A 19,733-nucleotide genomic window follows, 5' to 3' on the forward strand; every position below is an offset into this window, starting at 1 on the left:
CTGGTGAGGCCACACCTTGAGTACCGTGTTCAGTTTTGGGCTCTTCACTATAAGAAAGAGACTGAGGCTCTGGAGCATGTTCAGAGGACTACAGAGCTGGTGAGGGGTCTGGAGCACAAGTCTTAGGAGGAGCAGATCAGGTAATGGGTTGATTTGTCTGGAAAATGGGTGGCTCGTGGGATGTGGTGGTAGATGTAACTGTGAGCAAGTCATAGAATTTATAGAATTACCCAGGTTGGAAAAGACCTTGAAGATCATCAAGTCCAACCACAGCCTAACCAGAACCCTAACTCTAAAAACCCTACACAAAATCATATCCCTCAGTGAGGAAACATTGCGAAATATAGTGACCCATAGAGACCAGTAGCGACACATGGAGACCCATAGTGACCCCACAGAGATCCATAGTGACCCATAGCGTCCCATAGAGACACATAGAGACCCATAGTGACCGATAGAGACCCATAGAATGAGAGAGAGCAGAGGGAGGGTATTGTGGCTGCTTGGCAGCAAGAGGAGCTCGATCATTTAGGGCTTTGGAGTAGATGGTGAGAAAGGGTGGGGAAGCCCACAGGGGGGCAGGACATGGTGCACATGGCACGGAGCTGGGGAAGCTTCCCAGCACTTTGAGGTGACCACTGCCAGGCAGGGACAAATCCCAGCAGTCCATGCTGAGCATGAGAACAAGGACACACAACAGACACACAGTGTGTAGCTTTGCTGAGGGATTTATTGATCATCAGGGGGTGTCACTGATCATCAGGTTCTTCATTATCAGAGGACAAAGCTGGTCATCAGAGGGCAGCACTGGTCATCCGAGGGCAGCAGTGGTCATCAGAGGATGTCAGAGGGCATCACTGGCAAGGAGGAGCCTTGTCCCTGCAGGGTTTGTCCTCAAGGACTTAGGTCAGGAGAAAGACTGGCAGGAGCCAAGAGACCCAGGGCAGGATGTGGGTCCCATGGGGACAGAAGCCACAGCCCCTGTCCCAGCTGCATGGTGACTCTGGGCCATCCATAGGGCACCCTGAGCCTGCCCCCTCCAGATCCGTTCCTCTGCACAGCCCCATAGAGCGCAAGGGAAGGGCTGGAGGTGACAGTGCCCAGGTCCACCTTGAACAGGCCACAGAAGGTCCCCTCCATACCATCAGTTCCCAGCACTGATGCCCAGTCCTCAGTGCTCCAGGTACACACAGGGTCCACCAAGTTCCCTGTGGGGTTGTAAGCATCCCCATGCCACTCACCTAGACATGTAGATCCAGGGCCGCACGTCTCACATGTGGGGGATTCTCCTCTGTCCTGCTGAGCACGTCCTGGGGAAAAAGGGGCTGTTAGGGACACACCGAGGCTATGGAGAGAATGGAACATGCTGGGGGCAATAAGACACAGTGGGACACCCTGAAGGTGCAGGGACCCATTGTGGGCACTAGAACAGCATGGCCAAGGCATGGTCCTGTAGCCAGCTCATCCCTAACTACCCCCATTGCCTCCTTCCCCTGACCATTGCCCTTTCACATCTGGAGGGAGCCCAACAGAGGCCCTGGGGCTTCAGGAGTGTCCCCAAGTCCCAGGGGAACTGAGAACAGGAAGACGTCCCAGCCCCATCCTCACCCCATGGTCAACCAACTCACCAGTCCAGGAAGGGCAACAGCAACAGGTGGTGGCACCTGGGGAAGAAGAGCCATGGGGCAGCGGTGAGAGAACATTGAGTCTGGGGGATCACAGGGTGACCCCATCCAAGCTGCCTTGTTGGCAAATCCCAGGGACTGGGTTGGTCCCAGGGGTTACCCCCAACCTCATGGCTGCCAAGGACTGTGTGCGCCTCTACCCATGGAGGTGCTAAGGGCTGGGGTTGGGTATAGATACTGGGTAGGGGTCTGGGGGGACCAAAGGAGGGGAATAGGGGTGCCAAGAGTCTTGGGGGTGCTAAACAGAGAGGAACGGAGAACGAGGGAAAATGAAACAAAAGGCATTGGGGACCTAAAGAGATAAGAATCAGGTTGCCAATTAAAGGAGATCTGTTGGTGCAAAAAGGATGGGATGTGGGGACCCGAAGAGAGGGCGTTTGGAGCCAAGAAGAGAAGGGATTTGGGGAACCCATAAAAAAGATGACAAAGATGCAAATGGAAGAAATTTGGATGTGCCAAATAGAGGGGCAGCCTCTGCCAGGCAGGGACAGACCCCACCTGCTCCTGCAGAGCTCCATGCAGGGCCACCCTTGGGCACAACCAATGTGTGTGCCCGGACACTCACCACAGTAACTTCCAAGTCCGGCACTTGCAAAAGTGGCTGTGGGGAGAGGAGTAGGAGAGAGCGTGAGAGAGATGCTCGCATCGGGGATCCCCAATGGCCGATCACCTCCAGCCCCAGTCCACATCCCCCACAGATGCTTCACCTGAGCTTCCACTGTGAAGCACAGGGAAGCGAGGAGCATCACGAGGCTGAGCACAGCTGCCTTCATCTTCCTCTGTGCTCTGGGCGCTGGGTGAGGCTGCAGGAGGCAAGGTCTGCATTTATCCTTTAGAGCCCCTACCACTCCCCAGATGCCCCTGGGCTTGGCAGACTCCCCTGACATGGACTGAGCCCTGCATGCAGCCATCCCCTTCCTTGGCCCCAGGAAACATGAGAAAGCCAGGGATCAGAGGAAGAAGACTGAGTGCTGGGATCCCCATGTCACTGAGCCCAAATCCCCCAGGTCCCAGCACTCAGCACACACGGCATTTCTGTCCCCGAGGACCACCCAGAGATGACGCTGTCCCCATATCAAGGCTTAGTCCAAGGACTCATCACTGAGTCCTGTCCAGTCCTGTGAGGCTACCAGGTTTGAGGCTGATTTTATCGGGAACTAGGACACGGCATTTGGGGACACTGGGAGGTGTGAGGATATCAGGGACATGGGGAGTGTGGAACTTACGAAGATATTTGTAAGGCAAGGGGTCACAGGGAGATGGGGACATGAGGATATGGGAACATCATGGGGACATGAGTGTATCATGGCAGTATGGAGACATAATGGAAATATGGGGGAAAGGGGACATGCAGCCAAATGGGAACTTCTTGGTGACAGGGACACAGGAAGTTGTAGGTGGGGCCATCAAGGCCAGGCTGGATGTAGCTGTGGGCCACCTGCTCTGGTGCTTGGCAACCCTGCACTAATCAGGGGGATTAAACTAGATGATCATTGTAATACGATTCAACTCAGGCCATTCTATGATTCTGTGTGGGCAGTGGGGACAGTTGGGTGATGGGGACACATAGACACAGGGAGGCTGGCAGTGTTCACTCTGTCATCATGCTGGAGATCAAGAGTGAATAACAAAACTTGGCTGTGGCTGATGGGTTTCCTCCTCATTTATTGCTGAAAACTCCAAAGACCACAACTTTTAGAATTGTGGAATCTCAATATCATGGAATATCTGAACCATGAATTCACAGACTCATAGAACCAGTGAGTCATGGAATCACAGAAGCACAAAATCACAGCACCATAGAATTATAGAATCATGGCATCATTGAAACAGGACAAGACCACTTCAGTCACATCAGGAGATGTGCCATATATTTTCTGCTGTCTTTACACAGCCAAGAGCAGAAGTCCCCATGTGACATCCAGAAATCTGCATTGCATGTCTGAGATGGCAGTAGTATGGCCTCTGTCCATGAGGACAGTTTGCCATTAGGACACGCAGGCATGGAATCCAAGGTTTGGGGTGAAAATTGGCTGAAGGTACCTGATTCGGTTCTGAAGTCACTGGGCTGTGTGCCTGAGCTTCAGCAGAACAAAGGTGTCCTATGGGTTTTGTTCCCATGATGATCCAGCCTCCTGTCATGGCTTAAAGAAAGTGAGTCTTGTTTTATCCGGATGAAAGGAAAGAAATAATAGAGAGCTGATAAATGGCAGTGAGAGAGAGAGCGAGCATCCCTTCCGTGACTTCTTTCCCTCTCCACAGACCATCCTGGAGGCAGTGACCACCTCTGTGTACAAAATGGAAGAAGCCCTAGAGGAAGCTTGGAAACTTCTGACATGATAACACACATCCAAGAACTTGTTGTGTGCAGGGTCTCACAGGGAATGAGGAAGAGGGGACCTGACAACCAACGTGCAAACCAGCTGCTGCTGCTGGACTCTCAGAGGCACTGACAGATGTGAACCTGAAAGCACAGACAACAGACAGGAGCCCAGGGTTGGCCTGTCAGCTGCTGAAGGGTGAAGCCATTGCACAGTTTGATGAACAGCCATGTGCTTCCTGCTGGACTGTGGGTTTCTGAGAACATCTGACCAGTACAGGTCCTGAAACGTCTCATAAGAGGGAGGGCAGAGAGAGTGACTGCATTTCCTTTATTCTGTTAAGGTTCACAGAGAGCCTGGTACATTATGTACACTTTTTCTGGGCTACACTACAAAGGTACAAGCTCAACAGTTGGTTGAACAATTGGTTTCAATAATGACTCAGTAATGAAAAACAACACTGTATTTATTTAAAGAAGAAAAAAAAATAAATTACACAGATAAAATGGCACAAAACAAACAGTAAATGACAGCATGATTCAGTAAAGGGCTGCATTAAAAGCCATGAATTCCAAAAGATGTGCAGTTCACTGCTTTTAAAACACATTTAGTAATCACTTTTCTCACTGAATCCCTTACTTCCCTGTTCCTCATACTGTAGATGAAGGGGTTCACTGCTGGAGGAACCACTGTGTACAGAAGTGCCAGCATCAGGTCCATATATGGGGAGGAAATGGAGGGGGGCTTCAGGTAGGCATAAAGGACCGTGATGAGAAACAGGGAGACCACGGCCAGGTGAGGGAGGCATGTGGAGAAGGCTTTGTGCCTTCCTTGCTCAGAGGGCATCCTCAGCACAGCAGTGAAGATCTGCACATAGGAAACCACAATGAAAACAAAGCACCCAAACACTATATTCATACTCAAAATGAGAAAGACAACTTCCCTGAGGTAGGAGACTGAGCAGGAGAGCTTGAGGATCTGGGGGATTTCACAGAAAAACTGGTTCACAACATTGCCTTGGCAGAGAGGCAATGAAAACGTACTGGCAGTGTGCAGCAGGGAATAGAGTACCCCAGTGCCCCAGGCAGCTGCTGCCATGGTGGCACAAGCTCTGCTGTCCAGGAGGGTCCCGTAGTGCAGGGGCTTGCAGATGGCAACGTAGCGGTCATAGGACATGATGGTGAGAAGGGAACACTCTGTTGAGGCGAAGAAGACAAAGATCTGTGCAGCACATCCTGTGTAGGAGATGGCTCTGGTGTCCCAGAGGGCGATGGCCATGGCCTTGGGGAGAGTGGTGGAGATGCAGCCCAGGTCGAGGAGGGCCAGGTTGAGGAGGAAGAAGTACATGGGGGTGTGCAGGCACTGGTCGCATGCAGCGGCGATACTGATGAGGCCATTGCCCAGGAGGGCAGCCAGGTAGATGCCCAGGAAGAGCCAGAAGTGCATCCCCATGATGTACCTGTAGCACCATGATGTCGCCACAGTGTTTTTCTCCATTGGCCTCTCACCTCTCAGTGTCCCCACAAGCCATGTTCCTAGGGTCACAAGGGATTAGCTTTTCACCTTGGTTCCTCACAGGACTCGAGAGGACTCCGCCTCCAGTCATAGCACCATTGTGTGAGGGGTTGGAGGTGGGGAAGGTGTGGGCAAGACATGGTCACAAGCCGGTGGGAGCTTGCTGAAGCGGCTGCTTCCAAAGCCAGTACACCCGTGTGCATAGTGGGAACCCAAAACAGACTTTGAGGGTCTGCATGTCACGGCCCGGCAAGCAGACTGCAGCGCGGCCTGGTGAGGCTCAGACCTGACAGGCCTCTCCCTCTGGCCCTGAGGGTTTGTACAGCAGAGCTTCTGCCTGGAGGGACTACATCCATACAGCACAGCAGGCTTTGGCTGGTGAGGATGCGAGGCTGGGAAAGCTCCCAGGCTGTGGCCCCGGGGCAGGCAGAGGAAGTCCCAGTGCAGGTGACATCACTGTGGCTGCTTGAACATGTGTGTTGTCACGCTGCGTTTCCATGCTGACAGCAGGCCCGACCCAAGGGAATCTTTGCTGCTATGTTTGTTACCTGACGTGATCCACTACAAAGACTTGCCAATCTTGGCGACACGCTGAGGTATCGTGGTCATGCGGAGTTGCCGGGATGCACGAATGCGTCCGAGTGCACGACGAGGCTCGGCCACATCTCTCTGATGATGGAGCGGGTGGTGAGTAGCCTTAAGGGCTTGGGGCAGCAAGTGGAGTGCCCGGTCCAGAAGAAGGAGTTGGTCCCACTATTCCACTGGATGATGCGGACTGGCTCGGGCGATAGCTCTGCTCACTGTGTGAGCAAGCAGGCCCTGTAGCGGGCTGGGGAGGAATTTATCCAGTGCATGTTTCAGGGGAATAAGGAGGCACTGGCTTTGCTGCCGGCCTTGAGGTCCCTTAGGAATCTTCTTGAGAAGGCTAGGGAGACTCAGGAATTTTGGGAGACAGCTTATGCTCTCCTGAGGTCAGAAGACTCTGTAATAGAGCCTGGACCTCCAAAGCAGGGGGAAGTGACTGACCAGCTGGGACAACAGGACAGGCCTCCGGAGGGTGAAATCAAGGATCAGGTAGATGGGGCAGTTGTTTCTGAGGTGGAGGAAGGGGGAGAAGTGAAGCACTCGGGGGCAGCCCTTGTCGCACTTCCTGCCTTCCCCTTCACAGCCCTCTGCCCCCTCAATCCTGGGTTGCGTGGGGCAAAGTCCCGATGGGTCATTTTGGAGCATGGGAACACACAGTCTTATTCACTTCCCAATAGCCCCACAGGGGTCAGTGGCGATGTCAGGTGGCGAAGAGAGTGCCCCACCCTTTATCACTCCGCCACCATATGGAGCGGCAGAGGTTTTGAAGGAGGCAACACGGGTAGAGAAGTTAAAGACACAGGTAAGTTCCCTTGCTGCCACGGATAGTAGATTTGCATGCAGCCGCTGTCCATTCTCACGAGCAGTTCCACCAGTCGGTGCTTGCCTTCCCACTAACAGCATGGGTCAGGCTATCGTAGAACATGCTCGTCAAACACTGAAAACCAGCCTTGATGCTTTTAGAGGGGGGAGAGATTACTGGGCCGGTCTTGTGCATGTTAATCATCAGGAGTGCATTTTTTACTGCCAGCAACACTGGTCTTCCCGCCTGCACAGTGGGTATCCTCTGAGATTCCCTGAGAAGAGGCGCAAATTGCTGTTTGACAATTCTTGTTTTCATCCAGGCTCTGACAGACGATGGACTTGCATACGGCTTTGGGTAGCCTCAGTGGTCTGAAGGACAAGTCTACATCCGCAGCAAAGGGAGCAGGCCAAGGGGCACTGAACCACTCCCTCTGTCAATCATGGGGCGTGGGTATGCCTGCATCGCTACGCGTGAAGGGCCATGGTGGTTGCAGTAACCTCAGCCTTGATGGATCCTGATCCCTGTGTGGCACTGGGTTTTGATGGGACTGTCCAGCACTACATTAAGGAGAGCTGTGATCTGTCCAAGACCTCCCCACATCCTGGCCTGAATAGAAGGGTACATCAATTGCGACTGGTGGGGCAGAAAGCTGGGTATCCCTCACTTCTGGTACCAGTTGTGGTTCAGCGATATTCTTGGAACCATCCTCGCGTGGATTGTGATTATTCTACTGATCATCTGCTTCGCCCTTATGCTGCTCCAGATGCTAAATGAGGTAATTAGATGAAATTTGGTCAGTGCTCATTATCTGCTGTTGCCCACCATGTCCAGCCAAAGAGTGTAGACATCTGCTTCCCATTTATTGCCATTGTTATAAGCTTATCAAGCATTGACGCCTTGTGTTTGCTCCACTGAACTGGCACTGGTGGCCAGAGAGACGTACTCCAGACAAAGGTGCTTCAGTTCAGTGCTTGAACTGCTTTATACGGGTTACGGGGGAAACTGTGTTTAACAGCAGTTAGACTAAAGATATGAGACATAACACAGATGAAAATATTGAGGGAGATGGGATGTGATTAGGAAATGAGAGGAAGAATAGAGCTCCATAAGCTTCTTCTGCTTATGGAATGCTGAATTCCAGGAAATTAAATGCAAGTAACGGTACTAAATGAACACTGTCATAACAGAATGAAAACATTTCATATTACTGCAGAAGGAATGTCTCTGAGAATGGTCTGGACTTGTCATTATCTTCTGCACTCTGAGCAGGACTCCAAGCTCAGGAACAGCAGATGCCCAACAGCAATTCCGTCACTGAGTTCCTCCTCCTGTCATTGGGAAACACTCGGCAGTTCTAGTGGATCCTGGATCGCTTATGAAGGTGGTGAGACGGACAGCCCGGCTGAAGTGCCTTTATACTAATGCACGGAGCCTGAGTAACAAGCAGGAGGAACTGGAAACTGTGATGCACTCTGAAAATTATGACATTGTTGCTATCACAGAAACATGGTGGGATGACTCCCACAATTGGGATACTACCATCGATGGCTATAGGCTCTTTAGGAGAGATAGGCGAGGTAGGAAGGGTGGGGGAGTCGCCCTTTATGTCAGAGATTGGATAAACTGTGAGGAGCTCCCCATGAGAAACAGTCAAGAACAGGTTGAGAGCCTGTGGGTTAGGATTAGAGATGGGACTAATAAAGGTCAGCTGGTATTAGGGGTATACTACAGGCCACCTGATCAAGGGGAGGCTGCTGATGAGGCTTTCTTGCTCCAGATGCGTGAGGCGTCTGGCTCACGGGCTCTTGTCCTGGTGGGGGACTTCAACCATCCTGACATCTGTTGGGAAAACCACACGGCGAGCTGCAAGAGCTCCAGAAGGCTCTTGGAATCCATTGATGATAGCTTTCTGGTTCAGGTATTGGACAGACCGACCAGAGGTCAAGCGTTGCTGGACCTGCTGCTCACCAACGCTGAGGAGATCATCAAAGGCGTCAAGGTTGGAGGCTGCCTGGGCTCCAGCGATCATGCCCTGGTTGAGTTTGTGATCTCAAGCGATGTGGGCCTGGCAAAGAGCAGGACCAGGATGCTCAACTTTAGAAGAGCAGACTTCAAGCTACTCAATGGAATGCTGGCCAAGATCCCCTGGCGCGCTGCCCTCAAAGATAAGGACGTTGAGGAGAGCTGGCTACTGTTCAAGGATGCCCTCCTGGCAGCACAAGAGGTCTCCATTCCCCTGATTAAGAAAGTGGGCAGGAGAGGTAGAAAACCGGCATGGCTCAGCAAGGACCTGCTAAGAGAACTGAGGGTGAAGAAAGGGGCGTACAAGCTCTGGAAACAAGGCTGTGTCACCCGGGAAGAATACAGGGATGTCGTCCGAACTTGCAGATGTGGGATCAGGAAAGCCAAGGCGCAGGCAGAACTGAACTTGGCGAGGGATGTGAAAAACAACAAGAAAACCTTCTACAGGTACATTGGCCAGAAGAGACAGGCCAAAATGGGCGTGCCTACTCTGGTAAATTTAAAAGGAGAAATGGCTTCAACAGATGAAGAGAAAGCTGAGGTGCTGAATGAGTTCTTCACCTCGGTCTTCACTGGTGGCCAGGATTCTAGTGTTTTTCACATCCCTAAGTCTTGCACCCCCATCCCTCCATGTGGGGACCAAGGAGGTAAATCCCTCCCCACTGTAAGGGTAGAGCAAGTCCGAGAGTGCCTCCTTAGACTGAATGAGTATAAGTCTATGGGGCCAGATGGCGTGCATCCCAGGGTCCTGAAGGAGCTGGCTGAGGTGGTTGCTGAGCCGCTCTCCATCATATTTGAGAAGTCGTGGCTGTCAGGTGAGGTGCCGGATGATTGGAGGAAGGGTCACGTCACTCCCATTTACAAGAAGGGGAGCAGGGAGGACCCAGGTAACTACAGGCCGGTGAGTCTCACCTCTGTGCCTGGGAAGATTATGGAACAGATCCTCCTGGAAAACATGCTTGATCGCATAAAGAACAAGCATGTGATCCGAGACAGCCAGCATGGCTTCACCAGGGGAAGGTCATGCTTAACTAATCTTGTGGCCTTCTATGATGGAGTGACGGCGTTGGTGGATGAAGGGAAGGCGACCGATGTCATTTACCTGGACCTGAGCAAGGCCTTTGACATGGTCCCCCATCACATCCTCATCTCCAAATTGGAGGGAGGTGGATTTGATGGGTGGACAACTAGATGGATAAGCAATTGGTTGAAAGGCCGCAGACAGAGGGTGGTGGTCAATGGCTCTATGTCCAGGTGGAGGCCGGTAACGAGCGGCGTCCCTCAAGGGTCTGTCTTGGGACCGGTGCTCTTTAACATCTTTATTAATGACATCGATGAGGGAATGGAGTGCACCCTCAGCAAGTTTGCTGAAGACACCAAGCTGAGTGGTGCAGTCGATACGGTGGAGGGAACAGATGCCATTCAGAGGGACCTTGACAGGCTGGAAAGCTGGGCTCGGGTGAACCTAATGAGGTTCAACACGGCAAAGAGCAAGGTTTTGCACTTGGGCCGGAAGAACCCCAGGCACCTGTACAGGCTGGGAGGAGTTGTCCTTGAGAGCAGCTCGGCTGAAAAAGACCTAGGGGTTCTGATAGATGAGAAACTTAACATGAGCCAGCAGTGCGCTCTGGCAGCCCGGAAAGCAAATGGGATCCTGGGCTCCATCAGGAGAGGGGTGGTCAGCAGGGATAGGGAGGTGATCGTCCCTCTCTACTCTGCTCTTGTGAGGTCCCATCTGGAGTACTGTGTCCAGGTGTGGAGCCCTCAGTACAAAAAAGATATGGAGATTTTGGAAAGGGTCCAGAGGAGGGCCACAAAGATGATCAGGGGGCTGGAGCACCTCCCCTATGAGGACAGGCTGAGGGAGTTGGGTTTGTTCAGCCTGGAGAAGAGAAGGTTGCGAGGTGACCTCATTGCAGCCTTTCAATACCTGAAGGGAACTTACTCCCAGGAGGGGAGTAAAATCTTCGAAAGGGCTGATAATAGCAGGACTAGGGGAAATGGTTTTAAGTTGAAGGAGGGAAGATTTAGGTTGGATGTTAGGGGAAAGTTCTTTACTAGAAGGGTGGTTAGGTCCTGGAACAGGCTGCCCAGTGAGGTTGTGGATGCCCCGTCCTTGGAGGTGTTCAAGACCAGGTTGGACGGGGCCCTGGGCAACCTGATCTAGTAAATGTGTATGTTTGGTGGCCCTGCTAGGCAGGGGGGTTGGAACTACATGATCCTTGAGGTCCCTTCCAACCCGGGTAATTCTGTGTGGAGGGGCTATCGGGAGAGATGTGGGGCTATAGGGAGCATTTGGGGGGCTATAGAGGTATATTAGGCTGTGCGGGGTTTCTAGGAGGATATGGGGCTGTAGGGTGCTAGGGGGACTGCAGGGGTAGATGTAGGTGTATGTGAGGCTATGGGGAGCTTCCTAGTGGCCATAGGAGGGGTATGGAGTTATAGAAAGTTGTCAGGGACTTTGATGTGGTATAGGGGTATATGGGACAGTGGGTACTCTGGGGGGAATATAGATGACTGCAGAGGGGATACAGGAATTATGCTGGGCTGAGGGTTCTACAGGGGATCATACAGCTCTAGGGAGCTTAGGGGCTGCAGTGTTATGTAGGGCGGTGGTGGAGGTTCTACAAGAGTCCCATAGGGTGCTCTGGGTGGGCTATAGCAGGATTATGGGGGACATGTGTCTCTAGGGGGCTGTGTGTGGGCAGTAGGAGGATTCTAGTGGTATACAAGGCTATTTAGGATGTATAAGGCTATAGGGTGATATGGGGCTATAGAATGGGCTATAGGGGCATGTGCGGCTAGAAGGCTCTCCCTTGCTTTCCCCTCTCCTTTCCCCTCCCTGTTCCCCTTCCATAGCAGGGTGGGTGAAATGCTAGTCCTGAAATTTAAATCAGAACTTGAATTGTACTGGACTAGAATATGACTTTTTTGTGGTCTTGGATCTGAACTGTGTTTTCTCCTGGGGCTTCAGGTCCAGGTGCTGTTTAATATTGACTTATGAGAAGGTTTCAGCATCCAGTCTGCTGCTCAGGAAGAAAGAAGGAGGTTTCTGGAGGACTTGCTGACGAGTGGAGCGGCTGCTGAACCTCCCCTTCTAAGAAGGCTGCAGGTGAGGACGTAGTGCATCTCAGCCTTTCCTCAGTACAAGGTATTGTCATAGGGTTATGGGGTCAATGGGGGCATTGGGGTTATGGGGTCAGTGGGTTCTATGGGGCTATGGGATCTATGGGATCTATTCAGGCTGTGCTTTGCTCTGATTCTCCACCAGCACTTGTATCTGACCAGCAGCGGCCGCTAACATTCTGTGCTGGCTTTAGGCTGGGCAAGCATAGGAAGCACTGCCTGCAGCAGAACCAGATGAGTCGAGGTACCAATGGGCTGGACTGGAAGCCCTGAGGTTTTGAGGGCCTGATGCACAGTGGGTGGCCAAAAAAGAGACCATAAGTCCCTGAGTATTTAAGGCACAAAGGAAGGCTTAGAGGTGTGATGGAGAGCACACTTGGAGGCACAGGTATCCTAGAGGCATAGAAGTAAGCCTAAAGGCCTAGAGGTTGCCAAGGAGGCTAAGAGACCTTCAGGTAAAACAGCGTGGAGGGAGGCCGAAAGCCTGGCCAAGAGGCCTTGCAGCTTTAGTAGTCCTGAGGCCAAGCTAAGGCATGGAGGCCAAGAAAGAGGGAGTCTAGAAGAGCAGAGGCCAAGAAGACCTAGGAGTCGTCCTTGAACCTAGTGGTCTGGACACCTACAGCCCAAGAAGCCTGAAGGCCTTGAAACTGGACTGGAGGTCTTGAGACGGTCTTTTCTTCCCCTCCAGCCAGTTGGGAAGAGCTCTTCCATTGTGGAGAGGGCTGTGGGTTGAGTTCAGCATCTCCTGATGTGTCCCAAAGATCCAGGGCTTTCAAGAGGTCATTTATTGAAGTGCTTCAGATGGTGAATGTTCCTAGACAGAGCGCTTGTCTCCTCCAAGCTCAGAAGCCCAAGGTTTGTTCTGCAGGTCCTGATGATGGTCCAGGCATCAAACAGCCTAGAGTTGTGGATTACATAGTGAAGGGAGAGCTGGAGGAGGGCTTTGAGCAGCACTGTGCAGGAATGCAAGCATCTGGTAATAGAAGAGGTGTGTGTGCTGAGAGCACGGGCTGTACGGCTCATCTCTGTGTGCTGACAGGGAATGCAAGCAGAGCTCTTTGCTCTCTGTTCTTTCCTGTAAGGCTGCGGCCCTTCAAAGCGTGCTGCGGATGGGCAGGTTGACGACAACCCAAGGGTGGCAGCAAGAGATGCAGCGCAGCCCTCTCCAGCAGCCAGGTGCATTTATTCCTCTTTCTGCTTCTTAACCTAGAAGGTGTGTTGAGCTTCCATAGTTGGTGCCTTGGTCGCCTGTTTTGAAGGCTTTTAAGCTCTTCCTCTTTTTCTCACATCCTAAGACAGCCAAGGACTTCCCTGATTTGATAGGAACAGTTCATGTGCAAGGGCATGGCTGTCTGTGTCTGTTCCAGATGGTGAAGGGGATGGTTATGTGAGTGCAATGATGGAGCTGACTTTTTAATGGCACTTGCACCCCGCTGATGTGCAGCCTTCAGGTACAGGGAGACAGAGAATGGTGCCAGTCCCAATGCCCTGTGACTACAGCCTGGCATCTAACTCATTCCTTGTACAAATATTCCCTCTGAAAGACAAAACCCATGAGAAGCAGCCAGGACATGGCAAGCAGTTGATCACTGTATTTTACTGTTCATTCAATTGCATCACCTTTCCTTCTGCTCGCTGGCCAAAAAAAAAGAGAATTCTTTCCTTGCCCACGTGCAGCTGTATGCAGTATACTGTCCATGCAGTAACAGAATGGAATTTTTGGGTACATCCTGGTTTGAAATCAGTTGCACAGTGCTGATTTGATGTCTTCTTTAAACCCAACTATAAATAAATAGACAATAATTGTCTGCTGGACTCTGGCTCTTTAAGCTCTCTTCACATACCTCTCCATTTTGATGAACAAGTTCTGAAAACCTGCAGAAGATGGCAGGAGGGCACAAGGCACAAGAGGCTCTTTAAGTTATAATGGGCCCCAGGGTGCATTTGCTGCTGAGTCCATCAACATCCAGTGCAGAGAGAAGTTTGCACAAAGTGCTCAACAAGACAAAGTCAGAAGTAACAGTGAAGTTTCTAGGAGTATTAATGGGTCCACTGAGGGCTGTTACCAAGTGAGCTTCCCAGGGGACATGTTAGAGAAGACAACTGGAAGGTATGACTACAGGCAGGCAAAGGCACTGGCATGGTGGCTCTGATTTTGAAAAACCCCTCCTTAGCCTTACAAAGCAGGCAGGCTAAGTCCTGATTCCCAGACCCTTGGCAGGGAGATCCTGTCCTTCATGTTAGCTCAGGACCCTTCCTGGGCAGTGGATGGAGGTCTGTATGATGTCAAATAAAAGACACAAGGAGAGAAGATCCCAGGCTCTGCATGGGGTGCAAGGATACTGTGAGGTTCATGTCCCATGTGTGCCCTGAGTCTCATTGCAGAATGTGGGATGTGAGAATGGCCCAGTCTGAAAAAGCAGTCAATCCCAATGAAACTCTGAACTTGAGAACTCTCAGTTCCAGTGCCCTCCTTTGCACACACTGCCATAGTTTGTTGTCCTTTCTGCTCTGCAATGCTCAGAAGTGAAGCCAGTGCTCCACGTGAGGCTGCAGCAGTGCAGAGCAGAGAGGGATGATCCTTTCCCTCACCCAGCTGGCAATACCTTGCTTGATGTGCTACAGGGGACCGCTGGCCTTCCTGGCTGCCTGGGCACCCTGCTGACTCATGTTCAATTTGATGTTGACCAGGACCGCCAATACTATTCAGTCAGATGGCTCTCCAGTGTCCCATATCCAGTCTGTGTTTATGTCCAGGGTTGCCTCTACCCAGGTGCACAATCAGGCACTTGTTCTTGTTATGCTTTATGCACTTGGTGCTTAGTGCCAACACGTACCCAGTTCTCTGACTTGTCCACATCTCTCTGCAAGTCCTCTCCAGCCACAGTGGAGGCAGCAGCACCTGCTCATCTGGTATCATAAGCAAACTTGCTCAGAACATCTTCTAGTCCTGCATGCAAGTCATCCGCAAAAACATGAAAGACAACTGGCCCTAAAACCCATTGACTGTAATCCTTTGGGCCTGACCTACTGGCCAAGAGCTCACCCACCACGTTCTGTTTCTGTCCAGCCAGATGCAGGACATTCTGTCCAGAAGGGCGCTGTGAGAAACAGTATCAAAAGCTCTAATGAAATCCTCAAAGATAACATCAGCTGGCTTCCCTTGTTCAGCTAAATGGATATAGGTGTCATAAAAGGACCTGAAATTAAGTAGGACATTCCCCTGGGAATATTGTGTTGGCTGTGACCAATGACAGAATTGTCTTTCAGCTGTTTTTCCATAACTGCCAACATAATTTTCTCCATAATTTTACCAGGCACTGGAGTGAGACTGACAGGTCCATAATTGCCCCTGTCACTTTTCTTGCTTTTCCTTAAAATGAGACAACATTTGCCAGCTTCCCGTCAACTGGTATGACCCTAGATTAATTTAGATGCAATTGAAATGCAAGTCCAGAGCATACCAAAGTGTCATCATTACAAGAACATAGATGTGACATAGCTTCGCAATGCCTTGAACTCTGGAGTATGACAGAGATGGAAGATAGAGAAAGACTGGCCTCTTCTGTTGGCAAGCAGAATAACACTACATGATACACGAGGACTGTGTCTCTGCTCTGCTATGCTCTCCTGGCAGGGGAAAGGTGCAGGGGGTTGCTCTCATGTCAGTGCTCATATCTGACGTGTGGAGTCAAAGTGGAGAGACCAGGTTCTTTTCAGTAGTGTGTGGAGACAAGACAAGGGGAAAAAACAGAAAGTGGAGCATAGGAATTTCTGCATGAATGTGTGCAAGAACTTCTTTCCAGTGAGGGTGACAGAGCACTGGAACAGGCTGCCCAAGGGGCTGGGAAGTCTCCTTCTCTGGAGATATTCAAGACCCGCCTGGACGCCTACCTGTGTGCCTACCTGGTGTTCCCCAGGGGTCTGTGCTGGGGCCTGTCCTCTACAATATCTTTATTGATGACCTGGATGAGGACATTGAGTGCATCCTTTGTAAGTTTGCAGACTACACCAAATTGGCTGGGAGTGTGGATCTGCCTGGAGTTAGCAAGGCCCTACTGAGGGATCTGGACAGGCTGGAGAGCTGGGCTGAAGCCACTTCAATGAGGTTAACTGAGACCAAATGCCGTGTCCTGCTTTTCAGCTGCAATACCTCCAGGTGACGCTACGCAGGCTTGGGGTGAAGTGGCTGGAAGACTGTGTAGAGAAAACGGACCTGAGGGTATTGATTGATGCTCGGCTGAACATGAGCCAACAGTGTGCCCAGGTGGCCAAGGAGGCCAACGGCATCCTGCCTTGCATCAGAAACAGGGTTGCCAGCAGGAGCAGAGAGGTGATTGTTTCCCTGTACTCAGCACTGGTGAGGCCACACCTCGAGTTCTGTGTCGAATTTTGGGCCCCTCACTGCAAGAAAGACACTGAGGCCCTGGAACATGTTCAAAGGAGGGCAAAAAAGCTGGTGAGGGGTCATATGAGGAGAGGCTGATGGGGCTGGGAATGTTCAGTCTGGAGAAGAGGAGGCTTAGGGGAGACGTTATTGCTCTCTGTAACTTCTTGATGGGAGGTTGTAGTGAGCTCTGGGACGACCTCTCGTGTCATTAGCTATAGGATTAGAGGGAATGATTTCAAGGTGCAGCACGGGAGATTCTTGCTAAAAATTCGGAAATATTACTTCTCAGAAAGGTTGGTCAGGCACTGGAATGGACTGCCCAGGGAGGTGGTGGAGTCACCGACCCTGGGGGTGCACAAGAAAGGATTGGATTTTGTATTGAGGGACATGGTTTAATGGAAGCTATAGGTAACAGGTGAACAGTTGGACTGGGTGATCTTACAGGTCTTTTATAACCTTAGTGATTCTATGATTCAATGATTCCCTTGCCCTTTTTGCTTCAGCAAACACTCCCTGGTAGGTCTCAACACATATCTGGAATTGAAATCTGGTCATGATGCCGTTGTCTTTCAGGAGCTGTTGACCATGAGGACCCAGGACATCTCAGGGGAGGCAAGAGGGAAGGATAACAATGACATCCTCTGCTGATGAGCTGGGCTGGGCTCATGGGACACAGGGAGCTCATACAAATGGGCAGCGCTGCAGAGAGACAGCTGTGCCCAGGAGCAGCTCTTGTGCACAGCACAGCCTGCATCTGACAGAAGGAGCAGTGAGAAAGGGGAGAGAGGATGAGTACAGTGTGTGCAGACTGTAAGCTCGCAACAGGAGCATTGCTCTCATGCCTTGACATGGTAAGTATCACTGCAGACCATTCAGCTGCTGTTCCTATAGGGTTAACTAAAACTGAGACATCCAATAGCAGATCAGGCTGCAGGCACTGCATGCTCCTTTCCTGTGGAAAAAGATTTCTGCTTTAGCTGAGGGTTTCCATGCTGCACTATGAAAGCACAGCCCTGAGGGTTGTGTGTCCCAGCACAGCTGCAAGCTGTGCAAACGTGGCTGCAGGCGGGTGCCCAGGGCTGTCCCTGCTGTGTTCCAGGGGCTGTGTCCTGGTATGGGACGCTGCCGCCTGCCAGGCCCAGCACTAAGCCAGCCCAGGGTGCTGTGGGGATACGTGTGGGGGGAAAGAGCCCCCCGGCAGGGCTTGTGCTGCCACAGCTGCTGCCTGGGGCAGGGGGATCTCAGCTCCACTGCACAGCAGAATGTTTCTGAGGGAACTTTGCAAGAGGAGAGCCAAGGCAGAGATTTTCCATTTCCTATTCTGAGGGAAGATTGGAGGCAGAAATATAAAAGGGGCTGTCAACTCCGAACACAGCTCGGAGACTCCCCAATATTTCTCCAATCAGTTAGCTGTTTTGTAAACAGTCCCACAGGTTATGCTTTCAGCCTCATGTACCTAGAAGTATATAGTCAGCTTACGTTATAGTTATTTTGTGCAGGCATTAATAGTTCAGTTGTCCTGCAAACAGGCTGATTTGTCTTAGATGATTTGAATTGCACAGATGCTGGGGCTGGGGTCCCAAAGAGCAGCTGCAGTAAAGAGGAAAATATCCAAGAGGCTGGGATATGATTAGGAAATGAGAAGAAAGTAAGAGCTTCCCAATCTCCTACTACTTAAGGGATGGTTAAACTCATGAAAATAAATACAAGTTCTGGAATTAAGTGAACATTTCCCTACGTCAAACGAGAAGAGCCAAGGAAGGGGGTTTCAATTTCCTTCTCTAAGGCAAAAAAGGATTGGACGCAGAAATCTTAAAGTGGCTGTCAGAGTTCTGAGAAGTTTTTGTCAATTAATTGCTTGTTTTTTGAACAGGAGTGTGTCTGAGAATGGTCTGGACTTGTCATTATCTTCTGCACTCTGAACAGGACTCCAAGCCCACGGACAACAGATGCCCAACAGCAGCTCCAACAGCGAGTTCTTCCTCCTGGCATTGGTAGACATGAGGCAGCTGCAACTTCTGCACTTCTGGCTCTTCCTGGGCATCTACCTGGCTGCCCTCCTGGGCAATGGCCTCATCAGCACAGCCGTAGCCTGCGACCGCCGCCTGCGCTCCCCCATGTACTTCTTCCTCCTCAACCTGGCCCTCCTCGACCTGGGCTGCATCTCCACCACTCTCCCCAAAGCCATGGCGAGTGCCCTCTGGGACGCCAGGGCCATCTCCTACACAGGATGTGCTGCACAGCTCTTTTTCTTTGTCTTCTTTATCTCAGCAGAGTATTCCCTTCTCACCATCATGTCCTATGACCGCTATGTTGCCATCTGCAAGCCCCTGCACTACAGGACCTTGTTGGACAGCAGAGCTTGTGCCACCATGGCAGCAGCTGCCTGGGGCACTGGTGTTCTCCATTCCCTGCTGCACACTGCCAGTACTTTTTCATTGCCTCTCTGCAAAGGGAATGTTGTGAACCAGTTTTTCTGTGAAATTCCCCAGATTATCAAGCTCTCCTGTTCAGCCTCCTACCTCAGGGAAGTTGTGTTTCTCAGTTTTAGTTTCAGTTTAGTCTTTGCGTGCTTTGTTTTCATTGTTGTGTCCTATGTGCAGATCTTCATGGCCGTGCTGAGGATGCCCTCTGAGCAAGGAAGGCACAAAGCCTTCTCCACGTGCCTCCCTCACCTGGCCGTGGTCTCCCTCTTTCTCAGCACTGGCTTTTATGCCCTCCTGAAGCCCTCCTCCGTCTCCTCCCCATCCATGGACCTGATGTTGGCACTTCTGTACTCGGTGGTTCCTCCAGCAGTGAACCCCCTCATCTACAGCATGAGGAACCGGGAAGTCAAGAATGCAGTGAGGAAAGTGATGACCAAATGTGTTTAACAAATATTGGACTGCCCATCTTTTGGAATTCATTACATGTATTGCATCCTTTTTACTGAATCTAGATCTCTTTTATTGTTTGTTTTGTTCCATTTTATATGTGTAATTTATTCTTATGATTTAAAAAATAATCCTGTAATGCTTTTCATTACAAAGTCATTACTCAACTCAATTCCTATTCAGCTTGTACCTTTGCTGTGTAGTTCAGACACACTGTATATAGTGAAACAGGCTCTCTGTGAACCATAACATAATAAAGGTCATGCGGTGACTCTGTCAACCATCTTGTGAGACATTTCTGGAGCTGTCAGGGTCGGATGTTCTCAGAAACCCACAGTCCAGCAGGAAGCACACGGCTGTTCATCAAACTGTGTGGCGACTTCAGCCTGCAAGAGTTTTCAGCTGGTCCCT

General features: G+C 51.1%; 2 protein-coding genes and 1 long non-coding RNA gene across 4 annotated transcripts; 1 reads left to right on the forward strand and 2 right to left on the reverse strand.

Moving 5' to 3' along the window:
• Positions 1–789: 789 nt before the first annotated feature.
• LOC107310820 (uncharacterized) lies at positions 790–2,492 on the reverse strand. Of its 2 annotated transcripts, XR_014937533.1 has the most exons (5): positions 2,393–2,492; positions 2,251–2,286; positions 1,629–1,664; positions 1,242–1,310; positions 790–879 (listed from the first exon to the last, which is right to left on the reverse strand). It is a non-coding gene; the product is annotated as an uncharacterized LOC107310820 (long non-coding RNA). The 2 variants fall into 2 exon arrangements; XR_014937532.1 differs by lacking the exon at positions 2,393–2,492 and having other exon boundaries at positions 2,251–2,386.
• Positions 2,493–4,561: 2,069 nt separating this feature from the next.
• On the reverse strand, positions 4,562–5,219 carry LOC146756466 (olfactory receptor 14J1-like). The gene has a single exon (XM_085524531.1). The coding sequence runs from the start codon at positions 5,180–5,182 to the stop codon at positions 4,562–4,564; it is 621 nt and encodes a 206-aa protein (XP_085380657.1). The 5' UTR covers positions 5,183–5,219.
• Positions 5,220–18,377: 13,158 nt separating this feature from the next.
• On the forward strand, positions 18,378–19,322 carry LOC146756467 (olfactory receptor 14J1-like). Its single transcript, XM_085524758.1, has one exon. It carries the CDS (start codon positions 18,399–18,401, stop codon positions 19,320–19,322), a length of 924 nt encoding a protein of 307 aa, XP_085380884.1. The 5' UTR covers positions 18,378–18,398.
• The last annotated feature ends 411 nt before the right edge of the window (positions 19,323–19,733 follow it).

The sequence above is a fragment of the Coturnix japonica genome, chromosome 27 (genome assembly GCF_054131305.1).
Source record: "Coturnix japonica strain WE chromosome 27, WE-NBRP24, whole genome shotgun sequence".
NCBI lineage: Eukaryota > Metazoa > Chordata > Aves > Galliformes > Phasianidae > Coturnix > Coturnix japonica.

Excerpts from the sequence above, each read along its gene's own strand:
- LOC146756466 (XM_085524531.1), bottom strand. The coding sequence starts at position 5,182 with ATGTCCTATGACCGCTACGTTGCCATCTGCAAGCCCCTGCACTACGGG.
- LOC146756467 (XM_085524758.1), top strand. The coding sequence starts at position 18,399 with ATGCCCAACAGCAGCTCCAACAGCGAGTTCTTCCTCCTGGCATTGGTA.